This window comes from Equus przewalskii, chromosome 11 (genome assembly GCF_037783145.1).
Source record: "Equus przewalskii isolate Varuska chromosome 11, EquPr2, whole genome shotgun sequence".
In the NCBI taxonomy this organism is placed as follows: domain Eukaryota; kingdom Metazoa; phylum Chordata; class Mammalia; order Perissodactyla; family Equidae; genus Equus; species Equus przewalskii.
Window position 1 is genome coordinate 13,926,863 of NC_091841.1, and position 18,993 is coordinate 13,945,855.

At 34.9% G+C, this 18,993-nt stretch overlaps 2 protein-coding genes across 3 annotated transcripts in view; one reads left to right on the forward strand and one right to left on the reverse strand.

Moving 5' to 3' along the window:
- The window catches only part of LOC139074340 (cTAGE family member 2-like), a 624,763-nt gene that overhangs the window by 165,217 nt on the left and 440,553 nt on the right, over positions 1-18,993 (forward strand). The window lies entirely within an intron of this gene.
- Positions 9,699-10,727, reverse strand: LOC103544774 (olfactory receptor 5D14). The gene has a single exon (XM_008511580.2). It carries the CDS (start codon positions 10,725-10,727, stop codon positions 9,699-9,701), a length of 1,029 nt encoding a protein of 342 aa, XP_008509802.2.

An 18,993-nucleotide genomic window follows, 5' to 3' on the forward strand; every position in this document is an offset into this window, starting at 1 on the left:
AATGGAACATTTTAAAAATGATCATATGTTTAAAATAACATGAACATTCCAAATAACTTTATTGAATCCATATAAAAATTTCCCCAAGCTTATTTTTTTCCTTATCAAAATACCTGGAAATATATTTCTCCCACTACATTAATGATTAGTTTGAAATTTTATCTAGATATATTGACTAAAGAGAAAGAGAAGAGTGGGCAAGTTATTCAAGCAAAAGTTAGTTATTAATGTTAGAGAGATGCAGTACTTTTTAATTTGCCAGATTAAATAGGTCTTAAGGCTAATTACTGCCCGGTTTTCATTTTATTTTGAATAAGGTTATATAGGCAATTAGTTTTCAACACGGGAGGCAGCTCCAAACACGTTTTTTTTTTTCCCTTTCTTAAGGTAGGTGTGCGGTTGAGAAGGATTGAGAGATTACGTTCACATTCAGAAAAAAAGAATCATAAAGAATTGATCGTGTTTTTGATGTCTTTATAGGAAGAATGATAGCATGAAATACAGGTGTGGTAGACACTCATCGTGATTACTTTTTACCTATAGGATGTTTTGAGATCCAATATACTATTTCTAAGCCTTTGGTGGACCCTATTACAGCTTATCATACTGCCACATGGGAACTCATTTGAAACACATTCAGAATAAGTACCATGTCTTATCAACTTTTCGTTCATGCCAAGTAACCTATATATACAATACAACAGAGATGCACACACACACACACAAACACACACAAATACATGTGATAAGTATTAGATCAATAAAAAATGTGCTGGATCATTGATTCAGTATTACATTCTGATCTCCTTGATTTTGCCATGCTTTCATCATCTGAATAAAACTCCTTGTTGAAATGGGTCTCCTAAAATTCTATCTGTTCTGTTATCCAAGGACAATTTCCAGTAATACCTATTTCATGAAGGTGTTTCTCTAAAATGTCTAAATGCATTTGAACTTTTCTTTTTCTCAAATCCTCTATGATACTTACTATTTTCTACCTTATATCGTGACAACTTTTGCACTACCTTACTGTCAACACTGGAATGTGCCTTCCTTGAAAGACTAGCCTTATTTTATCTGCTATTTATATTTTTATAAGATAAACTCATATATTTATTGAAAGCCTAGTCTACTCCAGGTATGTTAGAAGACAGGAGATGAAATTGTTTATTGAGAATATACAAGCTTTTACGCATGATTTCTATACAGTCTTTTAATCTTCACAATCAGGTTAAGAGCTAGTTTATGTTATCTCAAATTTGTGGATGAAAAATTAAAGATGAGAGATAGCTGTCTTATTTTCCAGTAAGACACAGAGCCAAGTTTAGTTTCTTTGAACCCAAATCCATGACCTTTCCATTGTACAACATTAACTCTTCATAATGTTAAAGGATTCTTTGAAATCAATGATTATGGACAAACTTTATTTACATGTCAGGGACAAATTCTACTAAAATAATATGCTCAATAAAAATGACTTTAGTGTCCATTATTTTGCTAAGAGTATCCTTGACTTCCTTATTTCTCAGACTGTAGATCAGGGGATTCAACATGGGGATCACCACTGTGTAAAACACAGACACCACTTTGACTGTGTGCCTGGAGTTTTTGGAATTGTGCACATGGTAGAGAAAGAGGATGGTGCCATGAAAGATGGTGATGGTGGTCAGGTGTGAGGCACAGGTGGGGATGGCATTGGGGCACCCACTGGCTGAACACATCTTGAGGATGGTGACAATGATAAATACATACGACACGAGAATGATGAGTAATATGCTGACCCCATTAAAGGTGGCAAAAATGAAAAGCAGCAACTGGTTAACATAAGTATCAGAGTAAGAGAGGGACTGCAATGAGGAGAATTCACAGAAGAAATGATTAACTTTGTTGAAACTCAGAAATGATAATTTGATAGCAGAACATGTGAGTATCAAGGAACAAGCTACTCCCCATGTATATGATCTGACCACTAGCATGGCGCAAAATTTTTGGGACAAAGCAGCTGTGTAGAGCAGACGGTTACAAATGGCCACAAAGCAGTCTGTTTACTTTTATGCAAGATATGCTAAACGTCTAAACTTTTTTTTCAGACATCTTCATTTCTGGCCTGCCGGTATGTGGAAATGATCTCTCACTGCAGTCTCTTTGTGTGTGTGTGTGTGTGTGTTTTTTTTTTCTTTCAGATTGGCACCTGAGCTAACAACTATTGCCAATCTTGCATTTTTTTTCTTCTCCCCAAAGCCCACAGTATATAGTTTATATTCTAGTTGTGAGTGCCTCTGGTTCTGCTATGTGGGACACCTCCTCAGCATAGCCTGACGAGCAGTGCCATGTCCTAGACCGGGATCTAAACAAGCGAAACCCCAGGACACTGAAGGGGAGCGCGCGAAATTAACCACACGGCCACGGGGTCAGACCCCTAAATGTCTAAAATTTTAAAGCATGATTTAACCCATTTAAAATTTTTCTTTAAGTAAAAACAATACAATTATTTATTTGTTTTTTTAGGTCTCAATTGTAATTTTTAATATTTACAATAAGAATAAGAATCTGAATAGGAAGGATTGGTTATTTTAAATCAAATCCTCCCATAACACTTTCAAATTCCTTGAATATTTTAAGTTCATCAAAGATAAGCCTAGCATAATATGATGACTGATTATGTCAGCCCTATAATCAGTAAAAAAAATTGAGAAATTTCTAAACAAATCAATTTTTGTATCATGTGTTCCCACTGTGACATTAAGAAGGAACATCCCTAACACTTTTCATTTGTGCCTTTGTTGTTACTTCCATATAGCACTTTAATCTTTGTTTTTCTCTCTTACCCAGAAAATCTGCTTTCAAAATTAATCCTAATTGTTTTCAGAGAGTATGCTCTTCAGCTCACGGAGTCCTAAATGTCAATCCTTCCTCATTGCTTAAGGACTAATAAAATTGGAAGTAATGATAAAGATAACCTAGTCTATCTCTTTATTCAGGCTGACAAAACAACAGCTGGAGAATCTTGGCTTTCCCAATGATAAAAAATGTAAATAAGGACCCATCTACCCATCTGTGACTAGATCCCAGATCCCCAGACTCCCAGCCCTGGATCCATTTTATTAGCCAGACTCTGATCCATGTTTCTGTTTAGATACTAACATATTTCCTTTGTTAATCATCATACATTTAATTGAAAACTAGAGGCACTAAACCTGTGGGAAATAGTTTAGTGACAGAGTACATGCCACAGAGTTATACTAGAAAGCACTAGAAAGATTGTAAATTGGTGGTGGTACTAACACTATAAAGACTTTTCTTGAGAAAACAGTAATAAAAATAATTATATTTCTCTAAATGAGAAATTATCTTTCTCTAAATTATATTTTTCTATATTTCTCTTAGAACTTGCCAACAGTTCTAAGAGCGTACCATTCTCAAAACCTCTTTTTCTATCATTTCTGGTAAGATTCTCTCTGGTCACACAACCAAGGAAATGGATTTCAGGTGGGTCATCATAAAAATGTCAGATCATATGCAAAATGGAGACACTCAAGGGCCCTCTGTCCCTACACTCATAAATTTGAGTATTAAAGACAACATCAAAAAGCAATCCATTGCAAAGCCAAACACTGTAATTATCAAGCTTTTTTCCTGATACAATATTTAATTTGGCCAAGGCATTTAAGAATTCATTTTAAACTAACGTTATATTTAATATAATGGTTCCTGTGTCCCAAATGCTATATAAAAAATATAACAGCTAAAGTATTCTTTCCTATAATTGTTTTCTCCATTTTGTTTTAGTTTTTGCTCTCAGGGAACACATGTGGTTCCTGCTTTATAATCCCAATGAAAGTTAGTCCTTTTCAATTTTTATCACTAGAGAATCTATTCAATCTCTGCTTGTTTAATTTTATTTAAATATTTGTCTCTTCTACCTTGACTCCCCTTCAAAAAATTTATAGCATCAAGACAATGCACATTCCCCTAAAATCTCAGAGCTCTTCCCATCCCCAGTACCCCAGTACCTGTCGTTCATAGGACGTCAGTGAGGAGCTCACCTGAGCCAGGCCCTCTAACACAAAGCTCTGTAAAGTAAATGCTCATCCTTTTCTTGCACATTCAGATAAGTGACTTGCAGTGGCTAAATATTTCTCAAGAACTGTCTAAATTAAAAGGGTAAATTTCCCCTCACACTGTTTTCTACATACTCCACATTGAAATTAATATCAATCTGTCTTTGGAGTCCTAAAACAAACCTGCCGATGGCAAAGGGAGGACCTCTTCTGTTTGGAAGGGATGCATGCGTTCTTATAGCTATAGTCACCACCTTTGGGACATGAACCCTAGAGACAACCTATTGTCTCATATTCTTGAGGTCATTAAGTAACCAATTAACATTAATTACCTTTCTCTGATGCAATTCTTGTGTACTAGAAAACTGGAGCAGCGTTAGGTGAATTTCACCTGAAAATTTATATTTTAAGGTCACTTCTCTCAGCCTTCTGATCACTTGCGTACCTTCATACAATTAACAAAATTATGTAATTATAAAAGTCATCATTATCAAATATTACTCAACTGACAACTATATGCTCAGCATAACCCTCTTACTTCTTACTATCCACTCTCACGATAATGGAGAAGTGTGAAGATCCATCTTTTAGGTCATCATAATCCATTGACAGTTAAAGCAGAAATATTTACAAAGTTAAACATTAAGTTGGGACAATGATCTAGTTCCTCTCAAATCTTTGTCCTATTTTATTACACTTTCTTTCCTCTGCTTTCTCCAGATAGTCTGACCTCTTTGCTTTTGTGCTTGCTTTTTGTTTCTCAAAAAATGCTGCACACTCCTTCTTTATGGTCTTTTTTCCCAGTATTTCCTCTTTGCTGGAATGCTTTCTCTTAAGTTTTTGCTCGAAGCACGTTTTCAGTGAAATCTTCCTTAAACATACTATTATAATGCAGGAGCTACTTCACTACCCAATTTAGTGTTGAAGTACTTTGCATAGTTCAAATATATATTTTTAATCTTTACTCATCTCATTTATTATATATTGTTTGTTTCTCCTGCTAGAATAAAACGTCCAGGAAAGCAGAGATTTTTCACTGCTTTGTTCACTGATATATTCCAACCTCCTAGATCAGCACAAAGTAAGTGTACCATCAATCTTTACTGAGTGATAAATATGGACTTTTAGGGAACTGGGAATAGAACCAAACTTATCAGAACTATGAGGAATGTGAATGCAGAGAGGATAGGTCACAGAAAACAATAAGGATGTTTTTAGAAGTGATTATTGACACTGGGCAGTCAAAATAAAAGAAAAGAAAAATAAACCAAAGGAAATGTCCACTCTTCTGAATTTTCTATCTCTAGTTAGAAACCAGGAAAAGAAGGTTCAGTATGTAATGAGGATACATACTTGCTCATTTATTCATTCATTCAATAAATATTTATTACAGGTTTATCCTGAGCTAGGTATTGGGGAAAAAGAGAAAGAATATCCCTTTGTAAACAATTATATTTAATGGAAATACAAAAAAATAGATGAATATATAATCATTTTCCAGTAATTGTAAATGCAAAAATATATAATTGAAGGCATCATTTTAAATAGGGAGGTCAAAAAAGCCCTTAGTGTGGTGTTATTTGAATATGGACCATTAGGAAGTGAGAGAGCAAATTATGGAAATACCTGGGGTTGGAGGGTTGAGTTTGGGCCAAGTGGAATAGCAAATACAGCCTGTTTTCAAGTAAACAGTCAGCTTTTTTTATGCATCTCAGTAATTCTGCAATTTGTTGTGATGTTCCAAGCTTTCTAAACCTGTTTTGCAAAAATATAACTTGGATATTTCAGAATAACATTATTTATGGCAGAAAGAAAAAGAGGAAGCCTATATGGGTATATTTATGGGTTTCCTTTAAAGCTGTGTTTATGTCACTATGTTGGTAATTCTTAGCACAATAACGAAGTATGCGATGACATTAGTTGAATACTTTTGCAGTACATTTCATTAAGAAATTACTGTTAAATAAATTCAGATCTGCAAAAATAATCTGGATGATAAAACTAAAAAAGTTTTATCTATATAATTTTAAAACTTTGTCTTTTGAAGATATTCAAGAAAACAAAAAATACTTCAATCGATGCTACAAGCCTCAAAACAAGGAACTATGAGAACTGCTACACTGATTTTTTTCTGCCCCAAATGTATTTTTGGCCAAAAGTGCTGCATGTTGCTTGGAAAACAGGACCTTGTTTACTGTTCTTTGTCCTGAAGTGTCAAGACATTTTAGGGACACTGAGTCCCAGCCTGCCAACTCTATAAATTTGAGTCATTTAAAATATAATTCTACTTATAGGGTATTATATTTCTCAATCAATCTACTTGCTAAGAAAACTAGGTAAGTAATAGGAGTTGACAAAAAACGCAATCATTAATAAAATAAACATTTGATTAAACATTCATGCCAAAATTGCACCTAACAAAAATAATAACAGATTATTATATAATGTAATGCCAAACCTATGTTTAAATTTCCCCAATTGTCTCAAAGTTATATTTTCACAGTTAGTTTGAGCCAAGAATCGAACAAATTTGATTGGTATAATTAAATTGTCTTTACTATGTAACATTCTGCTCTGTGTATTATGTATACCTTCCTTTGTGTGTGTGTGTATGAGACTGTAGAAATATGTGTGATCAGGTAAGTTTTGGAAAAGCTGGAACATTTGTAGAATGCTGTATGTTCTGTATTTGGCTTATTGCTTCGTCGTCATTTGCCTTGTTCTGCACCAGCACTTTTACACTGATACTCAGGAAGTTTTATCAGTTCAGGCTGAGTCTTTAGTTTCTTTTAGGCAAGACTTCTTCACAGGTGGTTCTGACTAAGGCCAGTAGCCTCAAATTGTGAGGTATAGGTTAACTAGTTGTCTGACCTTTAGTGCTGCTTAGTCTGATCTGTAGATCATGTAGCGTCAGAATCATTATTTCCTTTCAACATTTCCCATCAACTTTTCACTTAATGACTTTAATAGCTATTGGAATCATTGCCCTGATCCATTTTTTAATGTGTTCTAAAATTGTGAATTTCTAATTCTGCTCTTTTTTCTGCTTTTATTTCTTCTGAATTTCCCCTCATAAACTATTAGGTAACCCTGAAATACAATTCATAAAGGAAAGACAGAAAAAATGTTAATCTCTTTTATTTGCCAATTTTTAGCGTTATGAATTGATACCCCAGCAACCGTTAAAAGCAACCAATAATTTGTTATTTTTTTCTTTTTTAGTATCTAGATTAAAATTTTTAGATTTAAACACATTTTATGCCTATAAATTAATTTCAGTCAATATTCAATTTATGTTAACTAAATCCTGTGTGAGCCCTTTCAAATTGCCTCCTATCTCTCTTTGAAATGATCCACTAGCGAACTAGCCATTCACAGCATTCTTGCTTTCTGGAAAATTAGGTTGCTCCAGGCTCATTACATTTTCTTCCTCAGACTTCAAATCAGCTATTTGTCTAGAAAACTCCGGTTCTGTTTAGAGAGCAAAGATTTCCTTTTAGAGAAAATTTTGGGAATAGGAATGTTCATTGCCACTGGGTTGTCATTATGAGTGGTAATTTTTTTGAGAAAAAAAATTGTTTCAAACTAAATTTCGATTTCAAAATAAGATGAAAGTTTTGTACTTACCTTATCTTACTTTAGACCTGTAACTCTTCTATTATGCTGACAACCTTTGTTTCAATGATATTTCAATAATTATTTATTCACTTTATGCTAAAACAAATATTGCGCAATAGGAGGTAGACTCAAATTGCTTTGTTTAAAGTCTTTTATGGAAAATGTTTTACACTTTGTGGCCATGTGTAACCATTATAGCTAGACTCATTTGTTTTCAAATTTTAGAGATATTTTTGTTTACTTTTTGACATAAATATACGTTTTTTCAACTATGCACAATATTGCATTTCCAACAAATCAGGGCTATATTGTAATGTACATTCCTAAAAGATTTCTTTCATCTCCTCTTATCTTTATTAGTTTTCATTGTATTTTTCCTACTTCTCTCACAGAACTTATCTTACTATAAAAACTTTTCAGCGTGTTGTCTTTATTCAATTAAGAAAATTTTCTCGGGGGACATTCTACAACAATCTATGGAAACCTCCCTCTTTCCATTTTCACAGCTGTATACTTCTTTGTTGTGACCCATAGCTTAATCAACCACCTTCATATTGGATTTTATCCAGTCTGTTGTTATTATCAATAATGCTTGTGATTATGCTATTTAGATATATTTTGTTTATCTTTGGAATAGCCTCCCAGAACAGTGAATGCTTAGAAAGAGGATAAATGCATACGTAATTCTTCTATTATTTCAAGTCACATGTAACATGCTACCTTCCTGCTAATGTGTAAAAATGTCTGTTTCCCTGACGATTCACTTACAGGATATGTCATTATACTTTTGGATTTCTCCCATTCTGATAGCTGAGAAATATTAGCTCAGGGCAGTTTTCATTTGTATTTTTATTATTTATTATGAGTCTGGTTGAATAATTCTTCATATATTTAAGGGCTATTTGCATTCTATTATATAGACTATTTTATTATATCATGTTTATTTTCTACAGTATTTTCATTTTCTTCTCTGCTATATTGGACATAAGTGGTGACTTTTTCTCAGCTTTTCATTTGCCATTTTAATTTCTTATCTGTTTTTTGGCCAAGAAGTTTCGTATATTCACGTAATCTAAGTTTTAAACTTGCTTTTAGAACTCTCTTTTGCTGTGTGAAATAAGGAAGAGATGTAATTTTATCTTTCTCTCATATGGTTATTTTCTCCAATATGACAATCGTTTAATAGAAGGAACTTCGTAATTTATTTTGAATTCTATAGAGTTAGCCTTCCTGTTATAATTTGCTTAAGTTTTTAGAGTGTTTGTTGCTAGATCTTTGTGCTCATTTAGGCATTCATATAAACATTGGTACAGAAGTTTTGAAACATGATTCCTCAATATTACCAGGTAAAATGCATATTACATTCATCTTGGTCCTAATGCATATGAACTAGACTAGACTAGAAAACACTTGTAGAGATTTCTAGACCTCATAGTACCTGGAATGCAGTCTTTTGAGTAATAATAGCCAAAATTAATCTAGGTATAGTGAAATGACTTGAGAGATTATCCTTTCTGAAGGACAAAACTAATCCTTGTGGTTTCTCAGATTCATAGCCTCAGAGGCACTACAGTGAAAGAGCACTAGATTTAGAGTCATCAGAGTTGAGTTCCTGTCTTAAATTAACCATTTTATTCATCTCTAGGCTAGTTTCTTCAACTTCTATGTCATCACCTAAACAATAGATGTAACTGTCCTTGCTGAAAGTACTTCTCAGCATAAGCTGACTGTAAGAAAGCATAAGACTGTGCTTTCAGAGAATTCACAGAACCCAAGGAATGAAGGTGTCAGAAAAGCATCACCCCCATTTTTATCACACAGCATATCTATCTATATCTCCCAACAAAGATACAATACTTCAGTGACATACAACACAAATAACTCCAAGGGATTTCAGTATACAAATTCACAATATATTAATGTCACAGTTACCGCTAAAAACCTCATGCAAATATATGCTATAGCTTTAGGGCTCTGTTTCCATTGTTTTTAAAATTAAAAACATCTTTTGAGATTGGTTCAGGAAAATAGGACTCTTGTTACCATTAATTTCTGGAAGGCATCCTTCACATCTTTATTCCTCAGGCTATAGATCAGAGGATTCAACATGGGGTTGACTACTGTGTAAAATACAGAGGCCACTTTGACAGTTTGCCGAGAGTTTTTGGAGTTGGGCACACAGTAAAGGGAAAGGATAGTCCCGTGGAAGATGGTGATGGCAGTGAGGTGGGAGGCACAGGTGGAGAAGGCTTTGTGACGCCCGCTGGCAGAAGGGATGTTGAGTACAGTCACAAAAATAAATACGTATGAAGCAAGAATGATGAGTAAAGTACTCACTTCATTGAAGGTGGCAAAACCGAAGAGCAGTAGGTGTGCAATGTGTATATCAGAGCTTGAGACAGCAATGAGAGCAGTATATTCACAGAAAAAGTGGTTGATTATGTTATGTCCAGAAAAATCTAACTGGAGAGCATAGCAAAGGAGTACCAAGGGGCCAAACATACCCCAGAGGTATGACCCAGCCACCAGGAGGGCACAGAGCCTCTGTGACATGGCCACTGTATAAAGCAGAGGATTACAGATCGCCACAAAGCGGTCATAGGCCATCACTGCCAGCAAGAAGGACTCAGTCACCACAGCAGTGCAGGACAGGAAGTACTGCAACATGCAGCTGGAGTAGAAGATGCTTTTATCAGCCATGACCAGGTTCTCAAGCAGCTTGGGAGTAACAATGGAAGAGTAACAAAAATCAACAAAAGAAAGGTGGCTAAGGAAAAAGTACATGGGAGTGTGAAATTTTGGGTTAATCTTTATGATTATTATCATCCCAAGATTTCCTACTACAGTCATAACATACATGATCAGAAACACAAGGAAGAGAGGAACCTGAAGCTCTGGGTAATCTGTGAAACCCAAGAGAACAAAAGTTGTCTCCACACTTAGATTTCTTGCAACCATCATCACAATGCTGTTAAAGGAAGGGGGTGGAAGAAGAGAGTTGTTTCTGTCAAAGAGAAGATTTATGGACGTGAGTGACAAACAAGTCATGACTTTCTATGGTAGTGAAAAGAATATGAGAAGAGTTATTGGTGCTAGTTTTGTCCATATAGAACATGCCTCATGCAGATAACTGTTATGGATATACCAAACCAAGCCGAGTCTCTGAAACATCTTTGCATTTCCATTCCAATTTGTGTCTCCACAAGAAATTCTTATATTGTAGTGTGCACATCCACACATTGGCTAGTAGCATAGCATGCACCTAACTGATCGGAAATATTTGCACATAATTGCTTAAACTAGTTAAGAAGTCTGTAAAAAATGTGAACTGATTGCCTCAAAGAACAACATATATTGCTATTGTATTTTGCCTATACACACAAATCAACTAAAATCTTCAAGATAATATGCTTTTATTTTAGGAATAATTTAAAATGTTAGAGAAATCTAGGAAGAGAGGTTATCAATCCAATTTTAGCACCTTTTGTTCTGTAAAGGCTACACCTCTCATTGACTAGCTTAGCTGCTGAGGGTTGAGGAACACAGGAGAACCTTCTGACTTATCAGGGTAGTGTGAAGTTTATTAGGGTTTATAGTCTAAAGATTAGCTTCTGTTGCAGCCTAGATATTGTATAGATCTCTCTTAATGTTCTGAAGATTGATCAGGTAAGAATACTTTCAGAACTAACTAATTCTCATTTTTGTGAAAGTTTGTATACCAATTTAAGATGCATATAAAGAGATATTTAAATATCCATTCCTAGGTGGAAAGTTTATTCTATTCCTCATGAAATGTTGGCCAATAGACTTGAAGCCAAATATTTCCATGAGCATTAACTTCTGTCTTTAATATTATTGGACTGAGAATTGGGTAACATTTACAGTGACTTACAAAAAAAAATAGAAGACCCTAGTTACCATATCAGGAAAATAATATTTTACCTGTCTCATAGAAAACTTGAATAAGCTTCCCTGCTGCAGAGAAACAGGACACTACCCTCCTGTTTCTCTGTAAGCTGAGTATAACTGGGGCGCCAAGGCTCTTACATTCAACTAGATAGCCCTGGGGACTCAAACTCTGGAGAATCATTAGCAACATATTCCTCACAAGAATCAAAACAAGTAATTAAGGCAAATGCCAGTTCCCTTGTACCATGTTTAATGACTGGAATTTCCTTGAAATTACATAGAAAAATTGCATCTTGAAATTGATTACCAGGCCTTGTTTACACCTAAATAAAATGTCCTTTGGACATCAACCAAACTAAAATAGGCAGTATTTCTCAAATCATGCCTTATCTACAACAAAATTCAGTTGGCTTCTTGATTTTGAGGGCAGCATATACTAGTTTAGGCAGGTTATTCCAATCCATTTATAAAGTTACCCAAAGGGTTGTCCATTTTGAATGAATCTCCAAACAAGAGATAGTTCTAACAAGTCCAGTCTGTCATGCCAGCTGCTGTGCTAAATGGGTCATATTACTCAGCATATGTGATTGTTCTTCAAGTGTATTTGCAGATAAGTGTTGTTCGGAACTTTGTATAAACTTCTATAGTGAGTTACAGATCAGACTTTCAGGATTTTAAAGCAATAACTTCCTCTGCGGAAAACTAATCACCTTTTGGAAAACAGCTTCTGACTTTTTAATTGACCCTAATAGAGACTGAATGATTGACAATAGGCTACTAAGTTACTATGCAACCTACACTTTCCATCATGAACTGGCTGTTTTCTATCTCACCAATCCAGAATATTAGGCGTGCACAGCAGTCATCAATGCTCCTGTTACTGAGCAAGTGGTACAGATGACCATGGTCCACACTCTTGTTGTATTGCTTTCTGTTTCACAGCCTGAACTTGTAGCCTCATAAGGTATTCCCTACTACAAACTGAATACGGAAGGAAGAATCGGGGCCTTATTTTCAGATGATTCTACATGATATGCTGGCACCGCACAAAAAATGGACATTTGTAGCACTACAATCCTACACCACACAAACGTGAACATTTGCAGAACAACAATCCTGCCTTGGGATGTTCCTGAAAGACAGCTGTGAAAGAAAATTCATCTAGTATTCAGAAATTCAAGAAGTGTCGCTGGAACATTGGAAGAAGATTTTTTAAATTCAGTTATAGGAAAAGCTCCGTTGACAATACTTTAGAGAGATGGAATACTTGCTTCCAGAATGTGCTATATGCTCTAAATCTGAAACCAGTATATACTGCTGTCTTTCCAATAATTTATTGGACCCAGAATTTATGGGTTCAGGATGGAAATAGGAGTGGATCTATCCCCTATTATTCTTAATGACCACCAGCTAAATCTCTGCTTCCCATAAGTGGACCAATGAGCTCTACTAGTTTAGAGGAGTGATGCTTCCACTAGGGAATTCAGTGATGAACCCAGTAAGCTGGAACTGTGACTTGTTTGATAAAGAACATGTGGAGGTGATGTTAAATAGATTCTGGAGTAGAGGAACCAAGATGCCTTACAGCTTCCACTTCTAATCTCTTCAAACACTGTTCTGTGATCACCACACAAGGAAGCCAGTGTAATCCACCAGTGGATGAGAGATTCTGTGGGAGAATACTGAGGCACCCAAGCCAACAGCCAGCACCAAGACACCTAACAAAAGAATGATACCATTTTAGAAATTTTAGCTCCAGCAGAGCTCCCAAATTATTGCAGCCACGAGATGAGCCCGGGTGAGACTGGCAGAAGAATCATACATTCAGCCCCCAGAATGGTGAGAAGTAACAAACTGTTTTTAGCCACTAAGTCCTGGGGTGGTTTTTTTTTCCTCAGCAAAAAGAGTGAAATATGCTTCTAGCTACTTTCAACTTTAAAGCACTGAGAGACTGAGTTGAAACAAACGAACATTTACCTATTATTTTTTAGAACGTTACATTGCAGATTGGATTAAAGACTCTTTCATAACCTTGTGCCATTTCATTCCCTTCTCTCTTTCCTCAATGATAAGCAGCATATTTAATTTGGTGATTTTCATTTCCATGATATTATTTATTATTCGTGAATATCCATACCCAATATATAGAGTGCATTTTACTTTTGATCTATTTAAATGATATTAGGCAAGATTTCTGAGATTTACAGCCAACTGGTATATTTTTGAATGCAATCACTTTAACTTATACAGTGTTCAATTGTATGACTACAATCACTTTTTCTTCTTTTCTTTTTTTTTTTTTTTGCTGAAGGAGTTTCACCCTGAGTTAACATCTGCTCCCAATCTTCCTCTTTTCTTTTGTATGTGAGCCACAACCACAGTATAGTCACTGACAGGTGAATGCTGTACGTCTGTGCCTGGGAAGCGAACCTGGACAGCCACAGCATAGGATGTTGAACTTAACCAGTAGGCAACCTGGCTGGCCCTATATCACTCTTTTTATGCCTATTTAGACTATTTCCATTTCTGTCATTGCAAACAATGTGCAACTGCAGACTATTTTGTACAGCTCTTTTTTGGCATATGTGCTTGAGTTTCTCAAGAGCAATGATTTGCCACATTTTTTCATGCCATGATATACACAGAAAAATATTTGGAGGATGCACAAGGGTGAACTGAAGATGATTTTTTCATATAATTTTTTTAAAAAAATTATCACCATTTATTTACTGTCTTTCTTTAATTTGTCATAGATATTTCTGTATTTTAGATATTGATCGTTAGTATAAATATGTTGCAAAATTTTTCTCTTATTCTAAAGCTTCTCTTTTCAATGTTGCCTTGTGTTTCAAGGGAATATGCTTTAATTTTAATGTGGTAACATTTATTTTGCTTTATGAATGTTGGCTTGCTCTGCATCATAAAGAAATTCTCATTTCTTTTTTTTTCTTTTTTTTATGGCAGTAACATTGGTTTAGGGGCCAGCCCAATGGCCGAGTGGTTAACTTCACATGCTCCACTTTGGCAGCCCAGGGTTTTGCCAGTTGGGACCCTGGGCACAGACGTGGCACCATTCACCAGTCCATGCTAAGGCAGCCTCCCACGTAGCACACCAGAAAGACCTACAACTGGAGTGAACAACTATGTACTGGGGGGCTTTTGGGGAAAGAAGAGGAAAAAGAAAGAATAAGATTGGCAACAGATGTTAGCTCAGGTACCATCTTTAAAAAATAAACAAACACCAGTTTATGACATTGTATAAATTTCAGGTGTACAGTGTTATATATTTCAATTTCTCTGTAGATTACATGATGTTTACCACCCAAAGACTAACTAAAACCCATTACCACACACATGTGCCTAATCACCCTAATAACCTCCTCCCTCTCGCCTTCTCCTCTGGTAACGACCAATCGAGTCTCTGTCTCTATGTGCTTGTTTGTCATCGTTTTTATCTTCTACTTATGAGTGAGATCATCGGTATTTGACTTTCTCCCTCTGACTTATTTCATTTAGTATAATACCCTAAAGGTGTATTTTGTCTTAAGAGAAGCCAACTTATATAAGAATTCTTAATAGAAACATTAATATAGCAGGCAAGTATATTTTGCTTACAGAGAGATTCCACTGATATTTTGTAGAGTATTTACATGTTTCAGATCCTTTTTCTTGTGAATTATGCGTGATTATTCCTGAAGCCTAAGCATTTTTGAGATGCTATACTTTAAGATTAATGGTAGTGATACATTATTTCTATCTTTCCTATAGGCAAGAATTATCACTTGGCCAGTGCCCAAAAGCAACTTAGCCAGAAATAGATGGGATGATTCAGAAGTATTTTGACACTTAATTCAAACTATAAAAAATTTCTCTCATCTTTGTGAACCAGGATCATTCTAATCGGGGGTTATTACTTATCAATTATATACAGAACCCTACACTTTTGAGTTTCTGAGTCTGGTAATCCAAATGAACCAAAATTTCCTGTCATATTAACTGTAATACTGAATAAACTCTTGAATTTTTCTGTAATCTGAATTAAGCTCTGAAAGAGAAAGATGTCTAAATTGAACCTATCCAGTTAAAAAAAATTAAGCTCAAACCTAATTATGAGAGATACTGTTGATGATAAAGGCATCATTTTTGTGGTTCTGACAAGTGTAGGATAGTCAAGTGGTAATATAATATCCAACTAAAACTAAATACTTAAAATTAGACAAAGACATATTTTCCACAGTACAAGAATCTGCAGTAGAAGCATTCCTATAAACAAACATGGTCAACTTTGATAATATTATTTCTGCTCTTTTGGCCTTTAGAATCTCAAGTGGGGGCCATATTCGTTGAAGGTTCATCACCCAAGGTCTTACGTCGGTAAACAGGGTGTAATACTAAATATTGTCAATTTAGTCTGAACTTCTTATTTCATTCCTTCTTTTATTCATCCAGTAAGTATTCACTGAAGGCCTGATGTGTTTCTAGGCACTTGTAGGCAATAGAGAAATAAGATACAAAAATAATACAAGAAATTTCTGTCCTCTTGGATTTTATGTTCTACTGGAATATGCAAATAACAGACAAATAAGTTATTGCATGTATTTAAAATATCATCTATTGCTATGAAAAAACATAAACTAGGTTAAAGGGCTAAGAAGTGACTATCTCATTAGATTAGGTTTTCAGGGAAAGATTCTCTGAGAAGGTGACATTTGAATAGACACATAATTTCATAGAAATATATTCATTAAGATTAGATTGAGTACTAAAATATTTTGCAGCCTATCTATTAACTTCCTCACAGCCTCTTTCATATTTTCATACCTCAAGCTATAAGTCAATGAGTTCAGCATGGGGATTAGCACAGCATAAAACACAGACCATACTTAACAATTGCCCATGAGTTCTTGGAGTTGGGCCCAATGTAGAGAGAAAGGATGAGGGTAAGCTGGAAGGCAGATGTGGGGAGTACTCTGTGATGCCCACAGGTAGTAAGTATCTATAGGATAGTGATGAAAATGAAAGCTAGGAAGTGATGACTATGAGCATTCTTCATTTATTAAAGTTAGCTAAAGTAAAAAGAAAATTATCTGGATGAAGTGAACAGGGTCTAAAACGGAAACAAAACATTCATAAAAAATATGTTAATTGTTGGACTCACAATAACCAATACAATGAGAGAATGAGCGTAAGGTTACAGACAGTGCCCAAATGTAGCATCCAGCCAGAAGGATGGAGTACCACTTCTGTGACATGGCAACCATGTGAAGCAGAAGCTTACAAACATCCAGGAAGTGGTTATAGACCAGCACTGCTAAGAATGAGATTTTGTTTTTGTTTTTTTTGAAGAATTGCATGTGGTTTAAGAGGAAAGAAAGAACAGCAGTAATCATCATCTTTTGTACATTATATAGTCCCCTAACAGGTTTCCACTTTCTACCTCTCTCTTCTCTCAGGGTTTGTTCTCAGCATCAGCCAGAGTGTTTCTTCTAAAATTTAAATGAGATCATATCACTCTTCTAACACCCTGCAGTGTTTCCCTATTTCACTCAAAGTAAAAGCCAAAGTTCTTAAAATGTCCTATGAAGCCCCGACTGATAGTATTTCCTGCCTTTCTGTCTTCCTGTCCTACTGTTGTCTCCCTGGCTCACTTTTGCAGAGAGTTTGCAAAGGTAAACTATTCAAAGAAACTGAAAATGGAGAGTATACCAGGACTACAAAGACTACAAGAATTTTATTTCTCTAACTTAAATGTTTCATATTTTTATAAAATTGTGCTTGTTGTAAAGTTTGTGTGATTATTAAAATTTCATAAATAATATTATTTTCATTATTGTTCCAATTGTTGCCAATAGAAGAAAGGAGAAATAAGGAGTTCACATTACAGGCTCCCTAATGACTCCATACACAATTAGACATGAGTCTACACCAGCTGAATTTTATCCAAAATAAAAATATGTTTGTTTAGATACTTGCTACTTAGATTCTGGTCCAATGGCCAATAATAGGAACATCTCTTTTAAGTTTATTAGAACGTAGCCTCTTGGCCCCCACTACACCCAAATCTTCATTTTATAGCACCCATAGATGACTTACAGGAATAAAAAAATTTGAAAATCTCTTGTTTTGATTACCTTAGGTTTGATGGATATTCTTGTGCTTTGACAAGATATTCCACTAAATTAAAAATAAATAAATTAACATACTCAAATATTTTTTTCTGCCTTTTTCTGTGTTGTCATCTTCTTTCCTCTTTTATTCAGAAATGCAAGGCCAAAGACAATTTACCCTTTCTCCATATACAGGCCACTGTACCACAAAGTATGTAATAAAAAAATTCGCTTTCAAGGGTAACAACTGACAATGCTTAATTTATTATAAGCCTGTTGGAAGAGGGAGTGTATATATTCTGCTCCTTTAATAGCACAACACCACACACACACACACACACGCACACACACAGAAAGAGAGAGAAACATATAATCCTCCCTGGTGGAATTGAAATGAAAAGGTTTTTATTTCATTTCCCAGTGTGAACAAACCTTGAGCAGGATTATATGGAAAATGTGCCTTACAGTGTATTGGCAATTGGTCAGAATATTGTGATAAAATTACGTGAAATCTCTCTTTTATAGCTAAGGAAAATTAAAAGTAAAATATCTGATTTTTTTATATTTTAAAATTGCCTATTTATTCTCACGTATAAGACAAGGTTTTGTGGTATACCCTTATAGTACAAGATGAAGTTAGAAAGTTTTACTTGAGATGAACACACTTGCTCTTAAGATGCAAATACTATTTAATCACTAAAGTGACAGAGCAACAGCATTGGCAATCTGCACAGTGCGTATTCCGGGGAACCTTGTGTGATACAAACCATGATTAGCAAGAGATAAATAAAGATAACATTTTGAGTTTTTCTAACAGAGTCAGTCACCGGGTTAATATTAACAAAAGAATAATAAATATAGAGGATTTTTCAATCAAAACAGTTGAAACCATGCCATATTTGTCTGCCAGATGAAGCTATGTCATGCAGGTGAAATGTGTAATTAACCAAAGATTAACATTTTAAAGCAAAACAAGGATTATACAAACTACTTTTAAAATGTATTATGATATTTATTGTTAGTAAAGAGAATTTACAGAATCAAGTTTGGCACATCAGATTGTGAGATATCTGAATTTAGTAACTATGAACTTTTCATTTTTAGTCCCCTTGGTAATCCTTCCAGAAATTCGTATAAAATCAATATTTTTATATATTTGGAAGCATCATGTTTAACATCACTTCCTGTACTATAATACAAGTACAAGACACCCTTTGGGAGAAAGGAGTAAATAACTGTGCCAGATCTTAGAGAGAGTGCCTCCAGATTCTCATTGCTAATTCTTCCATATTCACACT

Bases quoted from the DNA above. Each gene is read 5' to 3' on its own strand.
- LOC103544774 (XM_008511580.2), bottom strand. From the start codon at position 10,727: ATGACTTGTTTGTCACTCACGTCCATAAATCTTCTCTTTGACAGAAAC.